Raw genomic sequence first — 16,700 nt, forward strand, 5'->3', positions numbered from 1 at the left:
ATTGTTTCAGAAAGAACGCAAGAAAACCATGAAGGCAGAAGAAAAGGTATCATCAACTTGAACTCGCTGGCTCGCTAGCACCACTCGGTGTGGATCGGACTCAACCCACAGTAAACCGCAGCACTTGGTCGTTCCATCGCGTGTCTCTTTCCTTCTCTCTCCCCCTCTCTTTCTCTTTCTCTCTCGTGGTCACAACTTTCTGCGCAGTGTGCCACTATTTGTCGCCAAACGCACGTGATACTTTGCGGTCGGTCTACGCATCTGGAGACATCAGACGCGGCAGCTGAGTTGCAGAGAGTAGTAGTTCCAATCCCTCCCCGCAGTGCGGACCCACACCCGGGCTGTCTCTGGGCTATTCCGTAGTGAGCAGACGAAAACCGGAATTTATTCGGGCGACATCTGATACGATAGACGAACTCTATACTACTACGCCGTGGATGGACAACATCGTGACTTTTCTAATTTTCGTCACATCTGAGCTGAAATGGTTTGAAACGCATAGATGATATTAACTATTAAGAATCAAAGGATTTTGTCGACGATCAACTCAAATTAAGCTTCACGACAGAACAGGAGCGAGGAACCCGAGGTCGCCCTATACTTTCTCCACCGTCACCCTGCCAGTACTTCCCCCACCGTCGTCGGGAGGATACCAGCCAGCAGTCGCTATGATGGAACATTCTCTTTACGGCCCGACCAGCGCCTCGATGCTGCACCATCACTACCCGGGTGCGATCCCGAGCGCGGCCCATCAGTCACCGTACCAGGTAAGCTCATCCCTCTGCTGCTCATTCCACGCGGACTGCAGGGACGAAGTCCATATCAAAGAAGACTGCAGGCCGTCTCTCCTTCGACTGCTCCTGCTTTCGACACATCTATGTTAGACAAGCATAACTGCAAATCCATGTGTTATGGTTTTGTCAGGGGCAGGTGATTTGTTTATCTGATTTCAGGTTTTGCGATTTTCGCTGCCGGGCGCAGGTCGGGAATTTCGGGAAGTCATTAATCTGAGCCTCATCAACGGCAAAGGCTGGAAGGCTAATTCTGTTTGTATGTTGCCGTCATCATCATCATCATCATCATCATCATCACCATCACCACCATGCACCACTACCAATACTATAACACTACGCACTACACACCATTGACATTATAGTCTGCTTTGACTATTCTCGTGAAATACATATTTGTTGACTGCAATCGCCGATTTTCCAGTTTCTTGGCTGATTTTTTCCTTCTTCCACATAAATCATAAGCGACCGGACACGCCGAAAAGTCTTACAGTGATTTGACGTTTTCTCATTCATACTCGATAAACCCTGACTTAAAAGTATTTTACATCACTTTATATTGCCACTTCCAAATTTATGTTCGATAAACCCGTGGTGTAAATTCCTGCCTTTCCTTTTACATATCGCAGATATTTTGATTGATAAATGCCTAGTTTGTGGTGTTTAAGTCGTTCCTTAACATTAATGTGTCCAATTTCTTCTTCACACCCGATAAGCCCCAGACTGAATTTCTTTTTTCCCCTCTCCTTATACAGTACAACCCTTTATCCGAAGCGTGATGTATGACAAAAATTCGCAGCATAGTGATACTTTTAATATGAAGTTGCAATTCATGATATAGGTGCTAGTCCTCAGGGCTTGGATGTCAGAATTTTTATGTTATATATGGTTTGTATAGTGCATGTGGTACATGGTATATTGTACAAAAGTATATGATTTTGTCTATATTATAAGTTCATCAGAATTTGTCTTGTTTGGTGTGTGTGTGTGTGTGTGTGTGTGTGTGTAGTCTGTCACAACATTGATCCTAAAGTATTTTCATGACACGTGCATGCTTGGGGAGGCAACTGTAGTATTGCGCGCCTTATAATCTCGTCTGTTTCTATGAGTTTTCTCACTTTTCTGATCCACTGAAAGGTTTCATTGTCTTTATCCCACCAATCTTAGTATTATAATAGTTCCCCTTAGTGGACCACGGATTATTCAAAACCATATCAGGTTGAAACTTTAAGAGGGATTTAGGTATCAAAGGAAAGACTGACATCATTGTGGTCAAAAAGCAGATGGAAATGGCGCCATTTCTGAGTGTTTTTGGTTTGTTTTTGTTTGTTTTGATGTCACTTCGAGGGTCATAAGGTACTGGTCACTGGGAATGTGTTGGCAGAGAAAACATAAAGCTTGACCAACGTATATCCTCTGACGTTCCTGACCCAACATGATAATATTCCAATTTTATTGGTTTTCTCACGCTCTCAGTCATTATCATTCACTCCGCAACGTCATCAATCAACCGTTGCCAGTTTTAGTGCTAACATTTATAAAATCAACTATGAGCAATGAAATCATCAATGCTGGTCCTTATCCGTCAGATCAGCTTGCAAAGAACTTGTCCTTTCAATAGCTGTCTCTTATGAATTTATAAGTAGTATTAGTAAGTGCAATGCTATCATACCTGATATGTTTGATTTGTGTTTTCTTTTGCACGGCTATGAAAGGGGCAAATCTATGAGGTGTTTAGTGCGGTATGATCACAGTCACTGGGGTGGATATTTCCAGTAGCAGCAAACAGTTTGTTTCATGTTTGTCCTGCATTATTGCTGCATTATATTGCTGCTATTATAATGACGACTAGAGGTCGTGACAACGCAATGGTGATAATAGTGCGGCGGTGTTCATAAGCAAGGAGCCTCGCCTGTGTGCAGCTCAGCGGGCCATGCAGGCATAGTATACAGATAGCTGTCGAATTTCATTTTGCATGCAATCTACAACCATGGACGTAGGGTCCATGCTACAACGATGCAAGGGTGTATGTGCCCTTGGCGCCAACTCATGTTCGCAAGAAGCAATATCCTCGAAGACATCATGGCAAAAAGAGAAGGCCGAGTGTGTCTTGTGATAACTTTCTGAGCATCTGTACATGTAACAGGGTTAGAGTAATGGTGACGATTGGATTGCCTTAATAACTGCTGCGCTGTTACCCGAATGACACTGATCGATAGCGATAACAGTAACAACGATCACGAACAATCATACGAGTCAACATCTCGACACACAGGTAAACAAGGAAGAAACCCAAATCTGAGTCTATTCGTGGAGCTAGCCTGTTGTAGCTCCGTGGTTTCCTAGTGTGTATCCTAGGGTCGTTTTATTACAGCAAAGAAATACTCATGCCTCTGTTTCGCTTTGAGAACGCAAACTCGAACGTGTTTTGCTATGAAATGCTCGCATTTGCCCGTACATTAGCAATGTTTTCGTAAACCATTTACCCTTCGAATATCGTGATGTTTTATAGCCGGGTACATCCGCCAGAGTTTGGCATCAAGCACGGTATCCCTACAAAAATTTCCTCCCGCCTCGCAAAACCAAAACTCAAGGTCGAGGGTTGTTCTTTTTTTATAAAAATATCTCTGAAGTCCTTTTTTTCTTTCTTGGTCATGACACTCATGATAGCAAGCGTTGCTACACAGCACAGCCTAGCTGCACCAGAACACTGCAAATTTCGCCCGAATAAATAGAATCAGACCATATCGAGGCATTAATCAAAGACAGTTCATGTATGGCATATTTAGTTTAATTTAAGTGGTTTTCTTTCTACTCTTTGATGAATACTTTTTTTTTGCAATCACCAAAAAAAAAAGACACTGAAAATGTAGGGAGCAGCAATAATAGATACTTATCAAATAGATAAATGACTCATCATGGATAAATAACATCTTACTGGATATCCAGACGCCGTATATAAAAACCTGTATATTGTCATTTGCAGATTACTGTAACCATTATCAGCAGTATATACCCTATTAATAGCGAACATTTTGAAGCACAATGACGATCGATTTCTGTCTTTATCTTCATGATAAATTTATACATAGCGTTCGATTTTAAAATAGTCATGGTCATTATAATCATAGGAACATACACACACCCGCACACAAATCCAGAATCATTATGTGTATACGCGTAACACTTGACTGTTCAGTATATAGGACAACAATAGTGCATCAAGCAAAATCCTCACAGCACTATAAGAGAATGGACAATTCATCACAGCCACACGCACTGGATGGTGGAGACTTTATAATGACGTAAACCTTCGAAGGACAAGATTGTGTGTATGAGCATTTATGTTCCAATATCACGGACTTGTTAGTAGCTCTTTAACTCCCTTGTGTTGCTGTCAAACGTACTCTATAGGCCCTACATTATAATATATGTCATCGCTGTTTTTGAAGGGACTGGTCGTAAAGGGGTTAATCAATCTTCTAGCCATGCAGATTATGATTCCAGGGCATTGTCACAAAACATGCTCTCATTATTACGCTATGTTGTAGGCCTACAAGTGCATGAACGACTGAAATTCTGGCCATGGATCGTAATGGAATTAACGCTTCATGAAACCGTGTACTGGACGTGATTTTCTGAAATTAATATTCAGTGATCTATAAACTCAGTAAACTTAAAGAGCAATTGCCCCAGCAAAGTGTACGTTTAATGAATGCTAATGTAGTAGAGCACAGTGAAGTTTGAGGAAGATTCGACATTCTGTTCAAAAGTTATACAATTTTTAAGTTTTGGTCAATTCCATGTGAAGTCATTGCTAGGTAAGAAGACTATAATAATTCGTAATGTCCCAAGTGTGGAACGATGTAAAGAAAATATAAAATGAAATCCACATCTTTTTTTTTATTTTGACGAAGAGTACACTTTTAGCTGACTTTCCTTTGATTTTTTACTGGCATGACATAAGATAATGTATGATGCAGTGGATATTGTGCTCCCTGCCTTCTGAAGGGAATCAAGTGCTCTTTCATAAAATAATGATGACATAGCTAAGAAGATGAGAATATGTGGAATTCTGTTTCTTTGTATGATGTGATTTCATCTTTATTGATCTTTATGAACTTGAAAGTGAGTGGCTTTGTAGTTTGTTTGTTTTTTTGAACGTCTCGATCTTACGTCTCCGCCAAGACGTATGATAGGAGAGCTCACAGGAAACGGTTTATTCCTGTTTGACAACCCTGCAGAAATGCACATTAATGTGATAATCTCTCGTGAACTTATTACTGATTGTCGGTAGACGTTCAGTTTCAGGGTCCTAAATTATTATATCTAGTCATATCTACCACGTCACTGTTTTGCAATTGCCGAAGCTTTTGGCCAAGCGTTTCTCTCTGTTTTAGTATTGTAAAGCAATGTCTCTTTCAAATTATCTGTAGTAACAAGTTTAGACACTGTTGCTAATATCCTTCTGAATAACAACGGAGCATCTCGCAGTGAGATGTGTAAGTTACCTAATGAAAAAAAAAATGAACAAGAAGAAGACATCAGTTTCTTGATGATTACAGAATAGGCAATAATTTCCTAAGCTGGTGGATTGCATGACTGGAGTGATTAGTTCACTGGGTTAAAATTATAATGTGGCTCAGAGTCGATCAAATTCAACAGTCATGTATATTGTTGTGGGGGAAACTCTATAACGCAGTGTATTATCCCTGCGAATATCATTATACTAGAAAGAGATAAATTTGATACCATTCATATCACATCCATAGTCCATAAAAAAGTGACCTAATGATGATGATTAGACCTTGATTGGTTTCCAACCCCCTTTCTCGACGGCATTCGAGATGATCTTAAACCGCAAGGAAATGATAAAATAGAAACTTCCACGCCAATATAACTGTCCGCTGAAGTCGATGTTGTGTTTTGCTTTCTATCTAACACACGACGCTACAGAAATGTCATAATCTGTATACAAAATTTCACGCAAAATTCGGCATTTCTTCGTGCAAATAATTGGATTGTGATATTTGTGCAGCACAGGCTCTTGTAATTGACAACATTCTTACACATGATATTCTTCTTTTTTTTTACTTAATGAAATGATACCGTTAACATGGTTAAAATACTCCTTTCATGCAAATGTTACCGTCTTGCAAACGAAATATTCATGGCAGAGACTTCGATCGATGTGTTTTAATGATAATATTTCCCATCACGAAAGAAATGCGCAAGAAAAAAAGAAACGGGGATTATAGTAAGTGCATTTTCACACGGAATTGATTGAGGCAATGACTTCATCTTATATATATATATATATATATATATATATATATATATATATACATTATAATGATCACTAATTTGTATCTAATAGGCATACTTGTCATTTACACGTAGATGACATTATGGTACATGGGTAATATTTTCCTCTTTCTGAAGATGAAATGGCATCAACTTTGGCCGTTATTGCATCAGAAAGGGCGCTGATGACGTACTCAAATACTGGCGCCATATCCCATAAAAATGCCCATATTGCGAGGGGGAAGTTGACGATCTCTTTTTTTTCTCCTTACCTTATCGAACTACTTTCTATTATTTAGTCATGTATATTTTTTTTTTTCAAAAGTTGTGAGATTATGCTTCAATAAATCCCGAAACCCTCCCGTATAGATAACTAAACCTATATATAAACACCAATTCAAACGAAGATCAAATCACATAATATTATACTGTAATTATGCATCAAAACAATCTATTGAACATTCAATGATATAAGTGAGTAATTCAGTAAAAGTGTAATGGTTATTAATGGGAATCCATTTACAATAATTATGCTTGTCCATGGCACTGTAATTTTGTTGTGTCAGTTCATCAGAAGTGATTTTCGCTCAGGTCATGCAGCATATATTGCATGCTCCTATTTCAGACAATATTCCGTAAGAAAGCTGTGTGGGTGTTTCTAAATGAAAGTGTGACGGTTGCAGGCTCACTCTTAATTCTACTTTTCTCATGCACGAATCAAGCAAAAATGTCACTGCAGGCTGATACATTTCATATTTGAATTTTACACATCTTTTAATTTGTTTCCTTTTTTAAGGGTGAATATTGTCCCCACGTCTATCTGGATGAGAAACTTGTTTGTAGAGGTTTCTGAATGCCTGAGAAAGATTTCTTCGGGATTAGTTTCATTATAAGTTTATAAAATGAATGCAGTGAGCACTTTAAAGGAAGTATGATTATATTTCCTATGATTATCATCACTGTCTATATTTTCGATGGCCTTCTCCCAAGTCCTAGACGAAGACGCGTCAAAAATCGTATCCATTTCGCTCGGAGGAAGTATTCGCGTGCCCACGCATTGCCTGTCACATGAAGGGCAGCCGATGGTTTTCTCCATATTCGTGCTTGTCAATATCCCCCTTTCCAAAAACATAAATTCTTACAACTTCTGTGGTTACGTACTGGTCTGTATTCGGGGTAAATAGCTCTGCATCTTTTAATTTGTTTCCTTTTTTAAGGGTGAATATTGTCCCCACGTCTATCTGGATGAGAAACTTGTTTGTAGAGGTTTCTGAATGCCTGAGAAAGATTTCTTCGGGATTAGTTTCATTATAAGTTTATAAAATGAATGCAGTGAGCACTTTAAAGGAAGTATGATTATATTTCCTATGATTATCATCACTGTCTATATTTTCGATGGCCTTCTCCCAAGTCCTAGACGAAGACGCGTCAAAAATCGTATCCATTTCGCTCGGAGGAAGTATTCGCGTGCCCACGCATTGCCTGTCACATGAAGGGCAGCCGATGGTTTTCTCCATATTCGTGCTTGTCAATATCCCCCTTTCCAAAAACATAAATTCTTACAACTTCTGTGGTTACGTACTGGTCTGTATTCGGGGTAAATAGCTCTGCATCTTTTAATTTGTTTCCTTTTTTAAGGGTGAATATTGTCCCCACGTCTATCTGGATGAGAAACTTGTTTGTAGAGGTTTCTGAATGCCTGAGAAAGATTTCTTCGGGATTAGTTTCATTATAAGTTTATAAAATGAATGCAGTGAGCACTTTAAAGGAAGTATGATTATATTTCCTATGATTATCATCACTGTCTATATTTTCGATGGCCTTCTCCCAAGTCCTAGACGAAGACGCGTCAAAAATCGTATCCATTTCGCTCGGAGGAAGTATTCGCGTGCCCACGCATTGCCTGTCACATGAAGGGCAGCCGATGGTTTTCTCCATATTCGTGCTTGTCAATATCCCCCTTTCCAAAAACATAAATTCTTACAACTTCTGTGGTTACGTACTGGTCTGTATTCGGGGTAAATAGCTCTGCATGTGATATATTTGTACTGGAAAACCCCAGAAGAGGAGTGCCAAGTACCCTTGATTTTGTATAATCTTAGATCGACGGCAGCTCTTTAGTCTCTAGGTTCTTTGATTTCTTCTTCTCAAGCGACACAGCGCAACCAAATACAAAGAATCCGTAAAAAACCCACACTTATGGTCGACTGCCCTGTTCCGATCCAGCTTTCCATATTCTGTCGTCTTCATTTCTCGTGTGTGGCCGGATTTATTTTGATTTTGGCACATGAATGAGCGGTATGGGGGGATAGCCATGAAGACGTAAATATTGGCCGGTCGGTGAGTGCTAATAAACTTCTCGTCCCCCCTCAGTCAGCCCGCAGAGCCAGCTGGGACGATACATCACTGCCGACTCATACTCGGAGGCGACGCACCACAACGGGGCAAGACATTCGGCTCTCGGAGGCAGAGGTCGAGGGAAGAAGCAGCTTACGAGGGTGGGGTGTCAATGTTATGTTATGACTGCCTGGTCCTAGAGAAGGGGGTGGGGCGGGGGGGGGGGAGGGAAGGGGAGGGATGGGAGAGGAAGGGAGGGGGAAATGTTTGCAAATATCTACTTCGTCTGTCCGTCCGTAATCTGTGTTGAGGAGGTCAATTCGTGTAAGACCACGCTTTTTAATCTTTTTTTTTTAACCCAAGGCCCACTTTGGCTCTTGCAGTTTTTTCCGATACCCAGTTAAATCGAATGCGAACCTTTTTATTTCGTTTCTGGCTGACATCGCAACCCACCTGAAAGAGCTTCGTGGTCCAACAGTGGGCCGCACCAATAACACTCATGCGATCAATTGATATAAAAATATATAAGTATATATATGAGTATAAGATTCATTATAAAGGCCCCCTATGTACCGCAAGTTGAGGGTAGGAAGAGAATATTTTTGTATGTATTTCGTTGACCTGAGATAATACCTTCAAAGCTCTCATTAACCATGTACGATTATAGCAGGGGGGTAGAAAGTTTCCACCTCCCTGATTATAGTTATGGAGATGCGTTGATGATGTACAAAAACAGAGATCTTATTCGATCATTTGCACATCCTTCGTAAAGTTTTTCAGTACTCTCTTGGCTACCGTGGTCTTTTGGAAAATATCTGACAACAATGCACATAAATGAAATGACGACAGTCCACTGGTCGGTATGATTCACCCATTGAGCTCCATAATAGCAGGGAGGGTAAGGTAGAGCCCCACACCTCCCTCTGACAATAGTAAATAGCACACCGGTCCGTGTGATAGCGTAGGACGAAGAGGAGGGAAGTCTTTTGCACGGAAGACGCCTCGTGTTCTGCGAGCTGTATATCATTTCATTATTTCAATCACCAACGCTATATACTTTCCTCAAGCAGTTTCTTGTTCTCGGGTCTCTGTATTTATTTCCAATGTAAATAGACAGCGTGTTCCACTACTCAACTCATCTTCGTCAACCGCCCCCCCCCCCCCCCCCTTCACCGCCATTCTTCACCCTATCCTTTGCCCGTTCGGTAAATCTCAATCAGGACCAGCTTGACTAGTAGACGCGGTCATGGATGGCTTACACGTGGGACGCGCAAGCCGGCGAATTTTGATTGCTGACTTTTTGTTGTTTTTCGGCGAATAGCGGCGCTCTATTATTTTTGTTTTGCCACGAATGTGATGACCAATTAGCGTTCCATTTAGCTATGCCAGGAAAGCAGGACTGATGACATGCTTCATTCTCTAGCGAGGAGTTCCTTTTGTTTTCTATTAAAAAAACAACAACGCACTTTCTGTGCTTCAGGCTGAATGGTTCATGTTTATGGCTGATGACTTTCGAGGAATTCGTCATGTCCTCGAACAAGAAATCAGTGCAGTATTTTTTTTTTTGGTAGTTAAGTAAAGAAACGTTGAATAAGAAATTCGTATGATATATTTTACTGTTAACACCGCTTCTGCCCGACTAAAGCCGTAGTTATAAGACATTCATGTGTTGATGATAATGATATAAGAGTTACAAGATGTGAGAATTGTCAAAACTTCAACAGAGTGAACAAGGCACAAACTGCTTCAAATACATGCAGGATGAATGTTTTCAAAGAACTTTTCTTAACATTGTCAAGGATTTTTATTTCAGTGATGGCGCACATTAAAAGTGAACCACACATACCTTTTGCCGAGATATTACAAGCAAAATTTGCTTAAAGTCGTTATCGATGAGCTCGGAGATGTTTTTAAAAGATTGCGTTGCAGCCAGAAGACCGTTCTGAGGATCGGCGCTAAATGTTCGCGCAAAAATTGGGACACATGTTTCCGAGGAAACGCTCTTTACTATAGGGGATTTAGCGAAGAAGCATTAGAGCAATGCTAAAGCAAAAGAACATACCACGCCAGAGATCTGGTATTATTTTTGGCGCCATTTCCCCCCCCCCCCCCGCAATAGGCAGGGAAGTCGTTTGAGATTAGTGAACCAAGAGAAGAAGAAACTTGTGACTTCATAGATATTTACGATCAATGAACCATGTAGGCCTATAAATTAACAACCCTTATAAATTGAAAAACAAAACAAAACAAAAGGATAAGATACACCATCTTCAATAATGGGGATCCAGAGTACAGACAAGATCTCCGAATGTTACTGATAATCTTATTATATAATATGAGAAAGTAAGCAGGCAGTTTGTTACGGAGAAAGATAATTGTACCTCCATGTTAGTGTCAGTTTGATCTACGTATAACAAGACTTAATAATGTTTGTCACGATTGAGGCAGACTCCATCGTCGCCACCAAACCAGGGAATTTCGGTTCCTCAAAGATGATCTCCAAATATTATATCAACAGGTTCTTCCAGACTTCGACCTCACTAGCCCAATTAAAGGTAGCTGTCCTCTCTCACAGGGGCATGTATCCCAAAGATAAGTGGATTAAGTGAATGCAGAAATATGGATATGCACATCAGTGAAGTTTGAGAAAACCGGGTAACCGATAAGTCGTACAAAAGTTATGAATTCTTATATACTTTTTGTTAGATCCATGTACCGTCGTCGGTGGATAAGAATACTTCAGTAATTCGTGATGTCACAGTATAGCTACGATATAAAGAAAATGTAAAGAGAATTCAACGTAAAAGTATATTTTATTTTTTTCTAGCAGTCCCTTTATTGAAAGACCACTCCGCTTACCTGTTTCAGAAGGCAGGGGGAACAATGTTGGGTTGTTTGTGGGGTGCGGATGAACTTTTCGAAATTATCGATTTTATTTTTCGTGTGAAATCCTTCATTCTTAGTGAGGTAGTTCAATATTAAGAGTGAAATTGCTTGCTTTTGTAACAAACCAGAAGCTCTTTCAACGTTTAGCTTATAGAGAAATGAACAGCGTGCCGCTGAAATGCCACACACTAGCTTCCGTTTTGTATTCCCGCAGGGAATATTATAGTCCTTCTGCAAGCCTGATTACGAGCCGATTCCATCAAGCACCGCATGTGAACTTTTTCGTCGTACTGTCTCCCTGCCGCTAGATGGGGCTATCCGTTTCGGTCTTGGTCTTCGGAATATTGGTATGAAGCGTCGTGTACTATTATTTCAAGTGCTGGTCACAAGCAGTGAAATGCTTTATCATAACGGGTCGTCCTTTCATGTAGATGTAACAGAAAATCGTAGGGATCCCGCTCCAAATTCCCCATCATGATTACACGCAATTTATGCATGTATGTATGATTGTGATTATGATGATGATGATGATGATGATGATGATGATGATTGTCATCATCATCATCATCATCATCATCATCATAATACAGGTATTTTTGTATAACCTAAGTATGTATGCAGGCCCTGTGTAGGTATATTATAATTATAGGACCCTACGTGTGTGTGTGTGTGTACTGAGCTATGCGTACTTAGATTATGTGTACTAATACATTATGTATATACGAAATGTACTATGTACATGTGCATAATGTAGTAAAACTGTGTAGTAAGGTCGTTAGGTAGGTATAGGTAGATAGGTATATTTGTGTGTATGAGTTGTGTGTGTGTGTGTGCGTGTGTGTGTGTGTGTGTGTGTGTGTGTGTGTTTGTGTCCGTGTCCAAACCATTTTCTGCGTTAATCAATGTTCAAACGTCCGATATCATCCAGTCATGAAATGGCAGTTTGTCACTGAAGTAAATCGGGCGCGGCTCAACCCTGTTTCCGCAGAACACACAATCATGGACGGATGTTTCAGCTTACTCGTCGTCCACGGCAGATAGCCGTCGCCGCCTGGACACTGTGGCGCGCTGGTTAGTGGTAAAGTAGCTTACGTGCAGTGATGCAGCTACAAGTATGTTGTATTTACTGGCGCCACCATTTCATATAGAACACACCATGGCATTGTCGACTTATATACGAACAAGCAGATAGCACTGGCTAGGGTCTGTTGGCAGAAGACTAGGCCTGTTTCCATCACCAGATCTGCTGTTACACCCACACGACGATTTCTCACCAAAAATAATTTGTTATTCGCGAATTCCTGTTCACTTTTAGAAAGTGTGATTTTGTTTTTATCGACGCAGGCAGACGGGCGGAGAGAGAATGAAAAAATGAAAATGTAAGAATTTCGACCGTTTGATAGATCTTCTCGACTGCCGAACCTGGCATATGGTTTCCGGCGGGATTTCGTGTCTTGAGCAGGGGCCGGTGAGATCTAAGCCCCAGTCTATCAAGATTGGATCTCCCACAAGTTCGCGGTACTGAAGGTGTGTAGATATAAGAAAAATGGGAAAAATAAACAAAGATAATGTATGTAGGGTCCTACAGGGCCACTTAGAATTGATGTCGGACCACCATTAGTTTCCAAAGCGGTTATCTTTTGGTAGCCCGATCGGACAGTCAGATAGAATTCAAAATGATATTTTATGTTTCCTTTGGTTTCGGGCCACTATTTCTTCTTCAGTCCACGAAAATTTCAAATTCGAAGGTCTTAGTGAACCAGAGAAGACCGGGTGTGTGTGTGTGTGTGTGTGTGTGTGTGTGTTAGCTGCATTACACATAAAAATCATTCATATAACTATGTATGCACAGTCACGTCTAGCAACACGAATTCCCCTCTTTAGTGGTGCATACACTGGAAAAAGAAGAAATGCTTTCTGTAAAACGCGTGCAGCTTCTAGCAGGTTATCTGTATCTGGTATAGGTGTATTGAAGTCCTCACGATTCTGTGGCAGTGACTGGAAATTTGTCCCAAATGAGAGTCCTCTTTGTTCCGTGTAAAAAGACCATCACAACGCCATGGCCAACGTGCGAGCAGACGCCGACACAGTCTTCGGGATGTGACTCAACTTGCCCCTTGCCCTCTCACGGAGAGATCGATTAAAGCGCAAGCCGATATTGTATTTAGGTTGGCTTTGATAAATAGAGTTAAGTCCAACAAACAGATTGGTAGGACTTTCGACCAAACCAGAACCGAAATAATTCAAAGAAGTGTTCAATTTTTGTGATTACTAATGGCAGGGATATATTATGCAAATAAGATGAGTTGATGACGCCATTAAGTCCGTCGTTAATACGTACACAAATCTTCTCTAAATTTCTTCTTCTCGAAGAAAAAGGGAAAACATTTACTCTTTGAATCAAATGGCGAAGTTTGTCAATATGTTGTAGTAGCTTTGCAATAATGACGTATATAGAAAGAGCGGAAGGGCGTTACTAAATTATCGGGAAAATTATTGTAAGAAATTATGTTTGTTCACGAGCTAATAGAACTGTGAGTTTATAACATACTTCTTTCAGCTAACTTGTATGATAATAAATGCGGTTGCGAATGATATCACCCTTCCGTCAAAACGCATGTGAAACTTTGTGTGTAAATTTCACCATTCATTTCGTTGATAGCACACAGTGTCCCATAAGTATGTTAACAGTGTGTTCACAGAGTCGAACGCAGTGTGTCGAACCCTAGACCTTCTGATTACACACTGTGTTCACATTGTCGTCTTACACTGTATTATGGTGAGACACTGAGAACCCACATTAAACACACTGTGGGACACACTGTGGGACACTGGTCACATTACACTGTGGGACACTGGTCACATTATAAAATGAACTGTGTTCTCTCTAGCAGGCAACTTGAAGGTTTGGTTTGGAATAGCACTTTGAGATTGAGATTTGGAATCCAGTTTATAACGAAAAGTCAATTTCTCATCTGGATTGACAGTGTGATGATATTTCTTTGTGTGTCATTGATAAAACGCAGTGCATGCACATAACACACACACACACACACACACACACACACACACGCATATATATATATATATATATATATATATATATATATATTGCAGAGAAAACAAATTAGAACGTAAAGCAAGCAAACACCAAGGACAGGAACGTGATTATGTTACTGAACAGTAACTTTAAATTGGAACTCGAGTAACAATGCTTTTATGGATTTCATCACATTTGGTTTTTGAGGTCAGATGTTTCATCTGTGATTTACCTTGTCAGAGGTTATGGTATCTGGTACATGGGATGATGCAGAAGTCCAAGAGGTTTCCTCTGGCGTTAAGTCACAAGGAAGGTTTAACACAAGGAAGGTTTGCCTTTCTGTTTTTGTTTTGTTTTGTTCCTATTTTGGTTTTTGAGTGTTAGATGTTTTATGTCATATAGGATCGCCAACATTCAATTTCAATATTCAATAGTTTATTTATTTCCATCATCACATAGAAAAGAAAAGAAAAAGTTGACATAATCCAAAGTGATACAATTATTTTTTCATTTCTCTTACACTCGTCCGATAAAGGATTTTTCAATACAATATAAAGTATATTATACACAAATGATGTCGTAAAAAAGAAACAATGCACTTTGTCATGGCAACAAAAAGAGTAAATAATCACAATGATGGAAAACAGTGTTCCACTAAAAAACATGCTACAGAACGCATGGTGACACAAACGCCAATGTATCAACAGCTGAAACCCAAAGACAAAATCCACGCTAAGTACTGCTAAGCTAGTTAAAGTTCTCGCTGATCGAGAAACAAGTGTGCAAGTTTGGAGGGGGGGGGGGGAGCAAACCTATGTGGATTTCGTATGTCGTCTGCTCAGCTCTCAGCTCCCTATCACAGCTGGAGTACAAAGCGGGGAGGGGGAGGAGAAATGGCGGAGGGAGGAGAGGGGAGGGATGTGCAAGGATGAGAGGGGAGGATTTGCAAGGGTCGAATGACAAGGAGGATCATTCACACACATACGAAACGACTAAAACCAAAAACAAAGCTAGGCAAACATGCTGATTACATGTTACCATTTGATACTGTTCCCAATCCTGTAAGCATGACTGAGGAGTGTAATACATGTACAATAAAATCAAAAGTGTTCTTTGGCCTCTCAAACTGACTTCATACGCCAGCATACGCCCACGTACACTTATGTCATCTGTATGTTACAGTATCTGTTTTACGCATTTGGCATAATTTCTTTTCCCACCATTGCTCGCGTTCCACTGACAAGGAGATATTTTGCGAAACTGAAGGTCACACGAGGACGATATACTGTTATTTTTTAATCTACCTGTACTTGACATGTTTGGTTCTCTCTGTTTGTTTGTGTACGCCGATTGCAAACACTGTTGGCAAAGTATTTTTTTTTCGTGTTAATCAGATGTTGTCACTTCTTTGAATCTTTTGGAATTACTTCTGAAAGACTCCATCATGTGGCACATCCATGCGCAGAAACGATTTGACGTTATTAATAACCAACGGCAACGTGTTTATTCATAAACGGCATGCTTTTTCCTGTGACTATTTTGTTTAATTTGCTTATTTGCTATTTACTCTGACCGAACTGCGGTTACCGGGTTTCTCGATGTAACGAGGTAACCAACAGTTGGCTACCGTTTCCTGAGTGCATTTCGAGGCTCACCACGAAAATTAGAATTCCGGCTGCACTTTCTATACCCTAGTACGTGACGTGTGACAGTGAGACCTCTCCTTCTCTCTTCTGCAAACCACGTGATCGGTCAACCCATCCCATCAAACCCCCTTCTCGTACAATAGCATGAGCGAGAATAAGGATGCATGCAAATATGATGTATGAATGTTATGTCGCGCTATTATAATCGCACAAATCGCTTGAGCCCCAACACATAGGGAGATAGATTAGATTGTCTTACCAAACTTACAGAGAATCAAAGTGAATACTTTCCCCCTTACAGAAATAGTGAAGACTGTGTTACTTTACATTGTCATGGATGGATTTTGTAAACGCAACACTGTATGATTTGTTTGTTTAGTTTGTTTGGCTTTATTTCTGCATATTTCATCATTTCAATGCAAAATAACATCATGAATAATATTCTTTAAACATTTTCAATACAAAATAACATCATCAATAATATTTTTCAACATTGCGGACGAAAGAAAATACAGCGCAACATAAGTTACAAATCTATTATCAACGATGATAAACGACGCCAGATAAAAGGGAATGTTTATAAGGTGAAAAATGCATCATACCACATATCGTAAGCGTGTGCTTGAAATGATAGTGGCCTGTGGAAATTAATAAATCAAATGAAAATGAAATGAAATGAAATGAAATGACGTTCAC

At 40.1% G+C, this 16,700-nt stretch overlaps 1 protein-coding gene across 1 annotated transcript in view; it reads left to right on the forward strand.

The window, feature by feature from the left end:
- Positions 1-668: 668 nt before the first annotated feature.
- Positions 669-16,700, forward strand: part of LOC139742503 (uncharacterized) — a 52,549-nt gene continuing 36,517 nt past the window's right edge. The window contains exon 1 of the mRNA XM_071653038.1: positions 669-767. Coding sequence (XP_071509139.1) covers positions 669-767 — 99 coding nt within the window. The remainder of the gene's footprint in view (positions 768-16,700) is intronic.

Source organism: Diadema antillarum, unplaced genomic scaffold (genome assembly GCF_040938485.1).
Source record: "Diadema antillarum isolate AM-2024a unplaced genomic scaffold, OU_Dant_1.0 seq00001003_RagTag, whole genome shotgun sequence".
In the NCBI taxonomy this organism is placed as follows: Eukaryota; Metazoa; Echinodermata; class Echinoidea; order Diadematoida; family Diadematidae; genus Diadema; species Diadema antillarum.